The sequence below is a fragment of the Anopheles aquasalis genome, chromosome 2 (genome assembly GCF_943734665.1).
Source record: "Anopheles aquasalis chromosome 2, idAnoAquaMG_Q_19, whole genome shotgun sequence".
Taxonomy (NCBI): Eukaryota; Metazoa; Arthropoda; class Insecta; order Diptera; family Culicidae; genus Anopheles; species Anopheles aquasalis.
This window is the reverse complement of record NC_064877.1, coordinates 78,053,147-78,068,146: the sequence shown is the minus strand read 5'-3', so window position 1 is coordinate 78,068,146 and position 15,000 is coordinate 78,053,147. Positions and strand designations below refer to the sequence as shown.

General features: G+C 41.9%; 2 protein-coding genes across 2 annotated transcripts in view; both read right to left on the bottom strand.

Moving 5' to 3' along the window:
* Positions 1–12,816, bottom strand: part of LOC126570803 (thrombospondin type-1 domain-containing protein 4-like) — a 34,996-nt gene extending 22,180 nt beyond the window's left edge. Inside the window, exons 1-4 of the mRNA XM_050228801.1 lie at positions 12,776–12,816; positions 11,243–11,555; positions 4,623–4,698; positions 1–48 (exon numbers count right to left, since the gene is read on the bottom strand). The exon at positions 1–48 is cut by the window's left edge and continues 797 nt beyond it. Of these exons, the coding sequence (XP_050084758.1) occupies positions 1–48; positions 4,623–4,698; positions 11,243–11,256 (138 nt within the window). The 5' untranslated portion in view covers positions 11,257–11,555; positions 12,776–12,816. The remainder of the gene's footprint in view (positions 49–4,622; positions 4,699–11,242; positions 11,556–12,775) is intronic.
* A 525-nt stretch (positions 12,817–13,341) lies between these two features.
* LOC126577205 (potassium/sodium hyperpolarization-activated cyclic nucleotide-gated channel 4-like) overlaps positions 13,342–15,000 on the bottom strand; it is a 2,320-nt gene continuing 661 nt past the window's right edge. The window contains exons 2-8 of the mRNA XM_050238666.1: positions 14,896–15,000; positions 14,631–14,823; positions 14,274–14,574; positions 14,005–14,199; positions 13,805–13,944; positions 13,599–13,742; positions 13,342–13,533 (exon numbers count right to left, since the gene is read on the bottom strand). The exon at positions 14,896–15,000 is cut by the window's right edge and continues 316 nt beyond it. Coding sequence (XP_050094623.1) covers positions 13,342–13,533; positions 13,599–13,742; positions 13,805–13,944; positions 14,005–14,199; positions 14,274–14,574; positions 14,631–14,823; positions 14,896–15,000 — 1,270 coding nt within the window. The remainder of the gene's footprint in view (positions 13,534–13,598; positions 13,743–13,804; positions 13,945–14,004; positions 14,200–14,273; positions 14,575–14,630; positions 14,824–14,895) is intronic.

The window sequence follows — 15,000 nt, the reverse complement described above, 5'->3', positions numbered from 1 at the left end:
GGCATTCGATCGTTTTGCCGCTCGTCTTTCTAGCCATTCTCGATGAATCTGTGAAGAGATGGGAAGAAAAGGAAGAAGGTTAGCAAAAAGGAACCGCAAAAGAAGGAGGGACTCTTGCAATAATAAAGAGCTGTTTCGCCAGGTGTGAATTTGGCATATTTGAGGGAAATATGTTGGTACATTTGATGGCAGCTTGATGAATTAATGAAATTATGCTGAACATCCTAGGCTATCATTAGAAGCATATGCGACAATTATGAACAGCAGTATAACAGTTCTCGGTCCAAAAAAGGATTAGAAAGGACTAAGAATAATTACAGACTATACGCCCTAAGTAATGGTTGATTTTAAAGGAAACTTCCATGATGCAATTCAATTACTCAACACATAATCGTTGTATTGGTAATAGTGCCTGACGATGTGTCAATCTGTACTTTTCATAATCTGTTTTACTTTGGAAGGAACAACGTCTCTCTGTGTCTCGATACCGCCGAAAACCGATTCCCATGTCTTACATCTACGGTGTGAAAACATTTGCGTAAAACATTGCTTAACATTAGGGCATGTTTGAACTATCTAGCCCCCAACTAAACATTATTTGAAGTGCGGTCAAAGACATTTGCAGAAAATCGAAAGTTACAAACTCCAAGTCTAGCGAACAGCTTTTGTATGCTCTTCGTGTGTTTTACTGTTTACAAATCAATTCTGTTTATCTTTAAATTGCTTTCCTTCCCTAATGGCGCTCGTACTATTTGGTAAAGTTCAAATCTCCACAAGAGTCTTGATTAGAGGCTGTTTCACATGTTTACTAGCAACATCATAATCGATAACGCTGTCATCTTTCTAATTGATGTCATACCTGATAATAAAACTACAATCTATAAGGCTCGAAACATTCGTTGAAATTCGATTAAACTAGAAGCATCTTTTGCACGACAACGTACAATCGTTTTATTCAATGATCGTTTGAAACAAAGCCAAAAGTCTTGTTTCATTTGATGTTTCATTTTTCTACAGCTAATTCAAATAGCACCTTGTCATGTTTCATTATGCTAGAATATGTTTCAAACATTGTGACAAGCATTTCAATCTTGAAGCGTCATCACTCTTTGGGTGGTCTAAATATTTGTGAGCTGATTTGAATCCACCCCTATCCCGACGAAGCTCCTAAATAGGGGTACCGGAATGCTAGCATAATCGGTGCATAATCGATAGCATATGTTTGTTCTCCGGTGGGTTATTCATTCAATTCACCCCTATCTGGCAAAAAGGCAAATTCTAACAGCTCTACCACACATAAAAAAACATATTCTCATTTATAACGCTTACGATACTCAAGGGAGATCCTGAGAACCATAAACTGACTAGCATCATTCCTTTTCAATGTCAAAATGTAGTATTGAGCACATAAAACAGAAGCATAAAACAGTTGATTACCATCGAATAACGCACGAACCATCTCAAAACCACGACATCACGCCATGTATCATTGGAATGTGTTCTACGTCGTCAGATGTTCGCCATCGGCATGTGTATGGCGACAAATCATATCAAGCACCCTTGGCCACCCGAAATAAACGTAAGACATATTGTTCTTCTGCACGCCAGTCTTCTTGCTGTTCATCTGTCTCCATGTCTAGGTTAGTGATCGGCACACGCTCCGCTAAACGCGCATACGGACCCCGTTGAGTAGCTGTTTCGCGCTTCATTTACGAATAGATGACATCAACCGAATGATTCGTGCCAACGAGGATTGTTGAATGAAGTATGAATAGGGACAAAATCTCATCACATAAAAACACATTAAGCAAACAACTTTCCATCCGCTCACATCAGAATCAACTATGAAAATATCATATTAGCTGATTGCTGACGATGGTTATTCCGGGAAAATCATTTTTCCAAACGATTAACACTAGTATGTTTATGTTGATGCTACATACATGTACATACTCATGTGTCCAGGGCAAAAATCCTATTCCTTATTCCCGTTTCATTGCAAGATCTTAACGATAATTCCATCGCGATAACATTAACCTGCTCACATCACTTTGCGTATTCGTTCGCTTCCCTCGCGCTCGTGCTAAGCCCTCCTGACTCATATTTCTTTCTCTGTGACGGGTGTTTGGGTTTGTTTACTCCAAAATTGTTTTTTAGCATTTCACCACCTCCATCTTACATTCAACCTCACGGTTCCCAAAAAACGCACACGCGACCGTACGATGCACACGATGAAGGACCATAAAGCGACTGTTTCCATAAATCATAAGCCGGGAACAACGATCAGCCGACCAAGCATATAATCGAAGAGGCAGCAGTAATAAGAACTGGGGCAATTCGTTGGATGCTTCGTGGTCTGGAATTTAGAACCCTTTTTTCTCTTCTGGCCAACCTCTGGCATTTCTCTAACACTGACATGCCTTCCGCTGTAACTGATTGTGTCGCGTGTTTGACTGGTTTTGTTTTTTATTCATTTTGGCTGATTGGCGGCTGCCTGGCAATGTTAATTTCCTCACACAGAGCGTGATGTAATGTTTGAAACGTAGAACTCTGACTTACAGAAAGCGGAACAGGAATAAACACTCGCTGCTTAGTGAAGATGAAGGGTGTGCTAGGTTCAGAGGGAGGGACAGATCATAAAAATCACCAAACTCTTTGCACACATACATGCAATAGGGGTTAAGGGCTTATTGAGAGCGAACGTGATGACGAGTGGCGTTCGATGGTCGACGGAATCTGGTTCCATTGTTAAGAACTCCACTTCGATTCGAAAGTATTGCACCACACTAGAGGGGAGCTTATTTGACCGAATTTCTCGAGGCGCCGGCCCAAGAAAAATATTCCGCACAAGAATCACTAGTTGCACATGACCTCTCGCCTCGAAACTATTCAAGACCACCCTCGACAACAGCAACAGAAAGATTATAATGAAGCAGTTTTCTCTGGACGGTGTAGGGTGTGATCCACTTCAAGTCGAGCATCGCTTGACCGTTGACTCAGCACAGCATGTTTCGGAGTCTGAATCGATCGGCGTGCCGGTGAACTTGCCTCGGACGTGGGAAACGGTTGGCCCTTTTGGCAAGGTCACGCAAACATTTTTGCTCCACTGATTTATCACCCTCCGTGTACAGGGTTTGGAGTACTGATTTGATTGATTTTCCCGTCAAGCAAGTGAAATTACGGAAAATGTTCTGCCAGTCATAATCTCGACTTTGGTATGTTTCCAGTTGGAGCTATGCAGCATCCCACTTTTCACGAAGGAAAACGGATATTGTGAAAAGCAATAACAGCTTCTGTGGCGTCTTTCGTGTTATTTCTATCTTCTGTTGTTTTGAAAAATTATCAAAAAATGCGATAAATACTAATAATATTTAGTAGGTACAAAGTGTAACCATTTGGCATACACGGATTTTCTTATGCCAGATGATCCAATTACTCCCACAGAAGCACTAACTAAGAAGCTGTTCGATTTAACAGACTATCTCGAACCCTTTATCTCTTCGTGGCTACGTCGCCATAACCCGTCGCCGAAAAGCTTACATCCGGCACCTTCTCCGCCAGTCTTGTGATCAAGCATCACCCAATTCAAACATGGAATGAAAAACATCCAATTGTTGTCGCCACAAAACGTCGCTGCTTCACGCATGATTCTAAAATGCACTGTTTAGTAAGTAAACATTAGCACGTAGCATCCGTGAAGTCGGTTACACGAGACGTCCACATTTACAAACAACCCACCAAACATCCCAAACATCGTCGGTCTCTCATCTTCAGCATTGAAATTAATGCTACACAGGCGCAGGTAGATGGTATCACCACATTAAACCCTACTGCAAAAGGGGCGCCGCGTGCCAGGAAATGTTGTTCCATGCCATCGTGTTCCAGAATTCTTAAGAGCACGAAGACAACAAATGGAGGCAAGAAATTGATTCCATAAGGAAGTCGGCAACAGTATTTTTTGTTGTTTTCTTCCTACTTTCACTCCGAGCGGTTCTCGGCGGTACACCTTGATAAGATATAACTCAATCTGCTACCGCTGCGTCCATGTTTCTCTATCGTGCTTCCTTTTTTGCGTTTCTTGGTCCAAATACTTGAGTGGAGAGCACGGTTGCTTCGTGCCTTCTGCAACATGAATAACCGGTAGGCCGAAGAACTAATGTTTCAAATAGTGTGATACTCTATTTATCAAACAATATTTTCAATATTTTGAACCATTCTGTAATGTTTTACTTTATTGAAATGCAGTTTAAACAAACATATCAAATTCACGAACCGCTACTTAGTTTGTGAGTTAAACCGCTAATTCATAAAAAATATTATGCTCAGTTGAATGAATTTACGTTCAACAACTCACACAACCGTACATCGTTGGAACCAACAGAGGAATTTGAGGGCCAGAAAGGGTACTATTAGAAGAACATGCTTTTCCATTTTGCTAATTAGCCGCGAGCAAGCAATGGTAGCGGAGGTGTCGTTTTTTATCTCTTCCAACATTGTACCATACGCATCATGCACTTATGCTATCACCCTCGCTTACGAATATGCCACCGAGGGCGACCGTCTTAGGTTACAACATGATTCGACTGGTGCACCATGTTGTACCTCTTCTTGCCCGCACTTACCCGAATCCGTTCCCTTGTGGCAAGGTCTGCTCCGATTGGATCGATCACAACGATGGCGGCGATACAACAAACGAATCTGCAAAGAATAGCCAGAAACATGTTGTTAGAAGGTGATGAAGAAAGAGTTTGGTTAGTAGTTCTTCATCTATTTAGATGAGTTAATGTGTCTGCCTCAACGAGTGATGCGTTGAGATATCTTAGGGGACATTGCAGATGACGATTATTTACGGCACTTGGCAAAAAGTGTGCTGGCACCAAAGGGCACAGAACCGAAGCATTGGTCAGTTCGATTAGTGACCCTTTCATCACTGACACTTCCATTGACGATGAATAGTGATCTCTCTTCTAGAGCAGAGTGAGTCGGCTGATCGCAGACTCCCGAAGCAACCGCCTCGCTAAGACTCCCGAAGCAACCGCGCGCGTGGATGATACACTAGCATGTTAGGCGAAGAACAATCTTAAGTATGCCCCCGTAAGGCATGGCGCTACTGTAATTCATGATTGCGCAAGGTCCAATTAGCGTTTAATTGAAAAATGATTTCTAGCCACGCGTAGAAGCTCAACTATGGAACGCAGCTCAAAACTAAGCAAGGATAAGTAATGAAGTAGTCGAATGAATGAATTGAACTCGTTGAATTAGAAAAAGAAATTACTTTAGATTATAAATGAATTCATAACCCATACCACCAACGACGCTGAGGTTAAACAGTAACGACCAATTCGTTTCGTATCTCTTTTCAAAGCATCATTCAACTCTTTTGATTAATATCTTGAATGCATCATCGATGATCTTTGCGGATATTTTCATATCAGTCACATCTGAATGGGCTTACTCGGTATCTCGAAATAATGGGCGCCCAACCAACACGATAGAGAAATCGAAACAACAAGAATGAATGGCCTTGGCTTTCTCTCGAAACCCAACTTGCTGCAATGCTCGATTATCTTTATTACCCTAGCAAATTCAATAAAATATGCTCATGAATTTATGTGCACACAAGTCACAATACCCTTGCTGGCATTCGTTCCAGCACACCCATTCTGATGCTGATGATTGTTGTGGTGTGAGAAGAGCTTGCATCACTCGGTTCACTCCCAGCTTCTTTTGGAAGCGTTTTAGTGTGAGGTCCATCAGTGCCTGGTCATAGATGGTCCACCGCAACAGCGTAATGATTCGATTATTTCTGGTAAACTGGCAATGCTTGATGATTCATTGGCATCATGCGATTCGGCAATCGTATCAACAATTGGCCTCTCAACCGAAACAGAAGACTACTGCGAGCGCAAAGTACTGATGAATAGCGAAGAATCAAACAAAAGTCTTGCAGAACTTTTGATCAAACTATTCTACTTCATGTTGGATTTGAAAGGCAACGTTTTTCATTAAGACATACATGTAATGCTGTCCTGGTAGTGCACACTTCTTCTATGCTGGCATAGGCATCAATCAGTTCAGATCAAAACCGAAGAATAACCGATCGGGTGCACATTATAATCACTTCATTTCAAGTATGTTTCTCACGACAGCCTCTTGAATCCGTCAATTCGTCGACGCATGAGTCACTAGAGCGTCATCGATGCGTGATTGAAATCGTAAGAGTTTAAATACAGCGATCAGTGATCTCGAACATTTCTTATCCCAATATCACACCCTCAGAAATATTCCTTTGCAATCATAACTCACCAAGAAATATCATTTGGAATTATTTCACTCTCCCATCAGTAATACACACCGTAGGTTTTTTACATTTGTAACTCTCGATCTATGTTGCTATTTCAGAGCATTAACTGGCTCCAAGCACTGGTTCATGTGGTTAATCGGTCGCTTGAAGCCAATCGCTTCCCATAGTAGCTGCAGCTGATCGACCGGAATAAAAACTATTCCACGTTTTTGCCACAACTCATACGTGATCAGAAACCATTACCTCGTTAGCGCCGTACGCGCTTAGGATGGTAAAATCGATAGACTATCACAAGCATAAATGTTAGTTTTACAAATAATCCATGAAACAAAAACATTTGCATCATAATGGGTTCCTGGTTTTATCATCTACAATCAGTGGAACACCCCGAGAGGCGTTGGATCAGCAAGCATAACTGAATATTCTCCATCTTGTAACGACTGAAATGTAAAAAACCAAAAAAAATCCAGTATATCTGCATTCGTTCAAAATTCTCAAATATCAATACTCATCGTAACCACCACCGGGGGCGGTCGGAACGAAATCAATCAGAGGTATCGGACTAGCTTTGCAATGCAGCAGCTCTCACTGTCTGAGCTAGCATGCAATCTTGCTGTATCCGAGAACGATTCACTTGCCACGGTAATAATGGTGATAATAATGGTTCTCATCATCATAATCATAATCATCGTTCGATTCGTCGTCGTCATTCGCCCTCATTCAACCGCCCATTGTCAACGTGTCGGTCGGGAGAGTCACAACAAGAACCGTACGATACAGCGATGCCAGGCGGCACGATGGGCTCCAGCGACCTGCAGCACCGTCAGCTCCCTTTTCTAACGATGTGGCGTAAGGACGGTACAAGTGAGCATAAGAAGGTAAACATCTTGAAGAGTAATGTTCTTCAAAAGCAGCGACGGAGCCGCTGGGAGTCAATAGGGCGCACTAGAGGAACAAATAAGTTAGTCAATCAATTGGGCTCTTGATTCCAGATATCGCTGACACGTGGCTGACGATGCTTTTCTCCTGAGACAGCACGTGATCATCGGTGTGTGCCGTGTGCTTTGCTGTGGTATGCTGCCTTTCATCCTGCACTGCGGGTACTCTTACTCTTGTGCCACATATTCCTGTAGAACTGTTTCATCGGACGGTTCCCGAAATCCTTTGGTAAATAGTATCGCCGATACGAGGCAATGACAAGTGGCAAAAGGTACGCATTCGGAAACAATAGCCAAACAAAGAAAGAGAAATAAATACAAACGATATCATAACGAACGTGCTGGGGAGCCATTGGATGGAAATTATTGTCAGTTTGTTTGATCTTTATTTACAATCAGTGTCTTCGCACAATATAAACTACCGCAATGTTTTTTCTAACAATGGACAAATCAAATATTCTCACAGCATTTAATCTAATGACGATCATAATAGTATTTTTTTTAATATTATAAACTTCTCTATATTGATTGTTTTGTGCAAGCAAACAATGGTTTAAGGTTCATATAAAAAAATTTAAACTTTATTGGAATTAGAACATACTTTTAACTTAACAAACTAACCATATTTTGAACGTAAGAAAAAGTCAGAGCCACATTAGGAATTCCATGAGTGGACTAAAGACAGATTTATTTGTTTGTTTAACTGCAGGAGCACTTTACGGTGGCGGGAAACGATTGAAGAACCGATTATGTAGCGGGGTAACAGCGACGATGCTTAGGGACGGCAAAGCGAATGCCGCAATTCGGTTTTTGTCTCCAATCGCTTCCCGGTTGGTGTGAACATCATGCCCCAAAAGGGATGACGAAAGAAGTGATACTGAGGACACACTTCCACTTCAAATCAAATCCAGTTCACCAGCGTACAATGGGGAAGAGAATTGCACTTCGGCCAAGTGCAGCTGGGTGGACAGTAGAATGTCACATCAAGAGTGACGCAACAAAGCACCCGCCTAATGACCACCCAAAAACATGAAATTATCCACTTCAGTCGTGTCTGCTTACAGTACTTCTAGAGTTCGTCAAGGAGTTCTGGCGCAAGTATAAGCGTTTTCGGGGGTTCTGCAGAATGAAAGCTAGTTGCACTACACTCGGTCTCAGTGTCCAGACCTACCACGAGGCATGTTGAGTCTTACTTTTAAAGAGCAACTTTAACAAACCACCATCACCTTTGAAGATAAATGAAACCATAACCGGCAAACGCCCACTTGTGTGTTATGCATCGTCATTGTTAGGAAGCAGAAGATGACTTCCTATGCTTTCTTTCTAAGTTTAATCGTCCAGTTCTGTTCAACGAGTACAGTCTCTTTGTATCAAAACTTTTTAAGACCATTTAGTGAATATTTTCTATAAAAGGTATCAAAAGGCCATCGATTTGCGTCAACAGTTTGCCAATCGGGGGCCTGCAGCTTTGCTAATCATCCATTGTTTGCTTTGACGGCTGGCTGTGCGAATTTACAAAAGAAAGCAATAGCTTTTATTGATTTTACATGATAAATCACCGTCGCGCAATGCTTACAGTCAGCTAAGAATAGAAGAGAACCACCGAAAAGCACTCGGCGACAAACAAGCATATCCGAGTCTCTGGCGCCCAGGCACGCACCAACGCTATCTGGAGCAGAAAGGGGCCTGATGTATCGTAAATCATATTTCCGATCGATACACAGGCAGAAAACAACATTTTATACACAAACTTCCTTTTCCGGTTCGCGGGATGATCACCGCTCACTTATTATTCCTCCACAAATCTGTTCGGAATTCAAAATGATGATTCCTTGTTGAAAAGCCGGCTGTTGGGCATAATCGCAACAGGAACTGCTCACGTGTTCAATCGCGCTGCCCGGTTGAAGGATCTTTTTTCGGCATTCGGCGGCGTTCCTGCAGCAGCGCGCGAAGCTTTTGTACCAACACCAACCGACATTCAATCAATCTTTGGGCTCGTTAAATTTTCCAATCAATTTCACTCATTGAATCGTGCGGGTGTGATGTAAGGCTTTTTGATTCGGAAAAGATGGATGAAACACAGCTTCCCTCAATAGCGTATGCTTTGGATTCCATTTACCAGATCGGCTTCTTCCCACCATTCCACGCTCTAATCGTATTAAGCGTCTAGAACACGTTCTAAACCTGGCCGGATCCTTTTACGGCACATCTTGCACATGTATCGAAAGAAATCCTGTGCTTATCAAAAAAGGGATTACGATGCAACGGGAAGAGCAACCGTCCAGATAGAGCAATTACAGATCCGTCAAACTGTCGGATTTTAGACAAACGGACCGCTTCAACCATTCCACAGTTCCAGTGCCGGGGCTGTGTTCAAAGGTTGCGGGCATCACCTTAAGCAATGCTACCGTTTTCAGGGATCCGTGATCCGTTCATTCACGAATCACGTTTTAGCAATCAGCTTGATGTTTCGTGTAATGCTCACACATGCACATTGTGATTCATTGCCGCATGGATGCTCCCATTATGCTGGCAACACCATGACGAATTGGTTCGCACTGAAAGGCGTCCTGATACGCAGACCTGAGGCTGAGTGATGAGAAGAGCTGCTGCTGCATACTTTGGTAGGATGATTGACCGTACACTAAAGGACGTTCTTCAATCCTCTAACCTCACCATGGTTACAGAATTTGCCATATTTTTCTCGATATAAATAATAAAAATGTTATACGAGTTTTTGTTTGTTTTCTAAAATGAATATGCATAAAGTGAATCCCAGAGAATCAGCTCCTTAGAGATGATTAATCTCTTGCCAAAAAAGAAACAATTGCTTAGCTAATAGCGCTCTCTTTCGCAAAGAAGCGCCGAAAAGCTTGTTTTTTTATTCCATTATCAATTATTAGAACCCACCATGCGAACCTTATCAGCATGTTTGTGATTCTTCATCGCCTCCCAACGTGAAACTAGGATCGTTCTGGACACTGCTTTTAATAACTTTCTTTTCAAACTATCAAGCAGCCGCTCAGGGAAATTAATTTGTAAATAATTTATGCGACACACGTGTTCAACCAATTGACAATCATTTAATGTTGACCGTAATTGAATTGCTGTGTCCTTCATAAACTCCTGACATCAGATTGTCTCCTGCTGTGCTGTCGGTCACAGCATCACACCATTCGTCACAAATCAACAAGTGGCAGTTACGCTGGCGCCGATCCAAATCTAAACGCGATTAACTGGGGTGGTAAAAATCATTTCGTGCTTATCGTGCGTGAGGTCAGCGGCCACGAAGATCGACGATGAAGTCCACACTTTTACTACTATCAGCACAAACTTTTACTGGTGGCTGACTTCATCAAAATAGGAAAGCAACTTTGGACCTGACAAACGCAGCATAAAAAAAAACTGTACACCACAAGTCCCGCTGGAATTAAACCCACACGAACTCGAAATGCAATGAAGGTGCGTGCAAATGATAAATGCATACGCACTCGGATTTATTATTTTCCAGCATTGATTAAGCGCTACATGCAAATTGATCTTAAAATCAGTTGGCCATCGGATGCGGGCTGTTATTTAATCACCGTTCCGAAATCTCACCAGCACCAGCGGTTGCTGCCACAATCCCCATTTGGGTTGAGCGTAATGGTTATCCGTTAGCGATAATTTAATTGAAAGCAGATTTCATTGCAAAACCATTTACGGATTCTCTTAGCTTGGACAACGCTGTGGAGACCGGTGGAAGCATCGAAACATCACACGACCTATAGCAACTACAAATAATTGCAATTCAAGCTCAGACGAGCGTAAAATCCGAGATTCTCGAATGTCTCTATGCTGGTGAGCGGTCATGGATGTAGTTCAACCCGCATACGCACTTCAACAAAATTAAACTCTGTTTGCAGACGAGAAGGCAACGCTTGATGAAACGCATATTGTTCGAAGCTTCGATTAACAATGATTATTTCGTTTAGTAGAAAGTAACTGTATGTCCACTTACCTGAACAGAATCATTTTCACGCAATGTTTCTTGAACGTGTTACTGTACTTGATGGTAAGTGTTGATAATTTAGGAAGTATCCGCAACCCCGGCTCAGCCAACAGGTGTCATTTTTGGCTATAAATACATTATACACCAGACGCACATTCAAAGAATCAAATGCAAACTTTTTTCACTAGCGTTTTGTCACTCGTTTTTAAAAGTTATTCTCTGGGGTGAAACAGTTTCTCTTGGCAGGACTTGGAAATATATTTTATCTCTACCATATCACTCCGTCGGCCTTGTTAACGTCGTCTTATCACGCACCGCACCGCTGAAGTGGAAGGTTCACGGATTTGATGGTATCTTTTGTCATTTCTAGGGCAACATCGAAGCTTTTGAAATTACGTTCCAGCAATCATAATTAGGGTGTTTAAAGCATAAATTTTAACATCAAATTAACAGAACACACATTCACAGAAATTGATTCAACATTTAGGAGAACATAATAATGGTAACTCTAGATTTACCGAAAAGCTCCACTTAAACAGCACCCACTGGCAATCAGAATAAGAATGCTCTAGAACACACCCTCATTTATGCGCCAGTAGTTCAAATTCGAACACATCATCTGCTCCAGATTCCACGGATCCTATTTTGCGTTACCCATGCCATGATTAGTGCCATGGATGCTGCTGCTGTTCGCGTCTCACCTTGTTTCCATTGAATTCTATTCAAGCATGATGGCTAGCCGAGATTCGTCGGCGATTATGATTGCTTTAACTAGCATAATATGTTCTATTTTGGCAATGGCAATGAAGCGTTACCGATAAAATCATGCCCACAACGAGCAACCGGTGGGATGCGTTGGTGACTGCTGGTTTATATGGAAAACCGCAACAATGGTTTATGAGCTTGGGGACTACTCCTCGGCACTCACCGCCCTACCGTTCGATGGAGGTTCGATGGATGGCGATGGGAATCTGCGTACGTAGTGCAAGAAGTCCAGCAAAAAGTGACTGTAAAAAGTAATGAAACAGCTGCACGACAATTGACAATGGGAGCAACAGTACCCCTTCAAAAGGGGCGTGACTGCTAAGAGCGACAATTGACAAAGAGCATGTACGCACACATTAGCCAAATAAATTATCTGTGATTAATTGCGGTCAGTTGCGGTTTGAACAGATGAGCTTGAGAAAGTCGGAAGCTGTGGTAACGCCTGCAATTAATCTAAGGATAGCACAAGGATAATCACTTTCTCAAAACATGCTCAGGACACTTCGATACGAATCGATGTTGTATTTTTATTTTCATCAACGCCAATATCTAAAATAGTGATACACAAATTTCGTAAATTGTCTAGTTTTATTTAATGCAATTATAGACACGTTTCACTTCCAGATTTAATGAAATTTAAGTCTGGGCTATAAGTTGGGCAAACAGTTACTAAAAACCAAAGTAAGGAACACTACATTAGCTGCCTAAAACGCTGCCCATACACTTTACATCCACTTGCACACATCGATCATTTCTGGAGATCACGATTTTTTGAACCTTGAATATTTAAATTGCCTTTCTTGTTATTATACACGCGTTGTTAGACCACACCAGCTGCACAAGCAAATCCTCACAAGCATGCTCAGAACACAAACATATCACATGACACCGAACAACCAATTCGAAAACTCGCGATCTTGCGGCACCAGCGCGACAACGGCACACATCCGAACGCTACGATGCTCCGACAGTAACTAATCCCGCAGCCAACTCCCGCGCTTCTTCGGGAACGGAACTATTCCCGCGCTTGGTGATGTGTATGCTGAACGCGGCATAGCGGGACTATAGGGCCGGAACCAGCTGATCGCGGGACGGTGTTGAGTCATGCAAACCGTGTCAAAATTTACTCCGAACACGCATAAGAAGAAGTGATGCTGATGGAATACTTGTTTTATTACCTTTGGTAAAATTTCCATTTCATTTTTCATAAAATTAAGAACACATAAATTCAATAATCTCTCAAAAGAAATGGTCCAATAATCCTCAATAATGGTCCTCAACACCATGTAAACTTTTAAAGAGATTTATTTTATTCTAACATTGAACGTTAGCTTTAAAATCGTTCAGTTCGTTTCTATCTTCAACAGTTGGTTTTTATGCTGTTCTTCGGCAAACAGAGTGATTTGCATGCGCTTGTTGGCCATGGTCTGCAGTCGTTGATATACAATATGATCGGCGGAAAACATTTCCTTAAAGGCTCTTCTTTCTACCATATACACTTGTGTGAACTCAACCGCAACAACACTGACGAGTCTCTGGGACAAGGACGAACATAAATTTTGTCATTTATATGCATCATGCAGTAGCCCGAGTTACATACCTTTTTCTTCGTGAACATGGCCACTTCACCAAAATTATCACCGTCAGATAAATGGCACATTTCCTTGCGACTGTGGGTGTACACGGCAACGGTTCCAACGATCACGAAATACATTCGGTCGCCAAACGAACCCGCCTTTATTATCTGCAAAAATCGGTTTCATTTTTATGTCTTACAATTGACGCTCTCTACACTCTCTTGCTTACAATATCGTCCTGCAGATATATTTCCTTTGTCATTATATCAACAAACGGTAAAAGTACTTCAACGGGAATGCCATCGAATATTTTTACGCTTTTCAAAAACCTTGTGGCACTGAAATTGCTAATGCGCTTTTTGAGCGTGTCTGTTGATGAAATGGTAATGAGGTAAGCAGAAGTAAATTATTAGGAAAATGTTTTGGTACCTGATAAGCTTTCCATAATGATGTCTTCCTGGAAGAAACAATGCTCAAAACGTTTCGCATAATAGTACAGCAGACGTTGCTTCATATCGCCAGAGTGAAATTGCTTCGTCTGTACATAAGCTTGCAGCTGGTTAGTCACTTCAGCATACTTTCTATCCATTGAACTCATTATTTCTACCAACTTGATAATTTCCACTGCAAAATCAACTTGCAAAATAAGTGAAACAGTTGGTTTAAAGAAAAAGTTAGTGCAGCCATTTTTTACTTACGGAAAATGAAAATTTTAAATACGTATCCGATGACGATGCAAGCTGAGCTAAGCAATTTCGAGCGTGCATCAGACGGTACTTCCCGGTTGACGAAACTGTAGGCAAACATGAACCACGACACCGAATAGAGACAGGCTGTGTACTGGTGGACGGCTTCCAGATAGGTAAGCTGCTCGGAGGCAAAGTTAATGTCCCATTTAAAGATTGTAATCCGATAAATGCAAACACACCAATGAACGATGAGTAGCGACATGAGCACAATCCTCAGGAAATAATAGTTCAACAGATGAATTTTATAACGCTGAAAGAAACAAAAAACGACACATTCTGCTAGTTTGAAAAGCTGAACCCTACTACCTCAAACACGTTCACAAGATAGCCCCAGATGTGGCGTAGAGAGAACACTTTCAGCAACAATATTCCGTGGATCACATTGATAACCATCGTTTCCTTCACGGAATCTCGTCTTCCTTGGAAGAATAGAGCCGCCAGTTGAGTGGCTGGTGTCATGACAAACAGATCAATCATCAATTCGCTTTTCAAGTATTTTCTGTCCATGAAAGGTGTGAGAGACTAATCAGATAGGACCATGTACTAGTAGGAGCCTGTGCTACAAACATACAAAAGAATCCTGCCGTGGTGCAACTCAACCACTCGGTCGTGTTCCTGCTCCTGATAGCCAGTACAGGCGCGAACGAGAAAATCCAGCGTTCCCATTATGTTCACT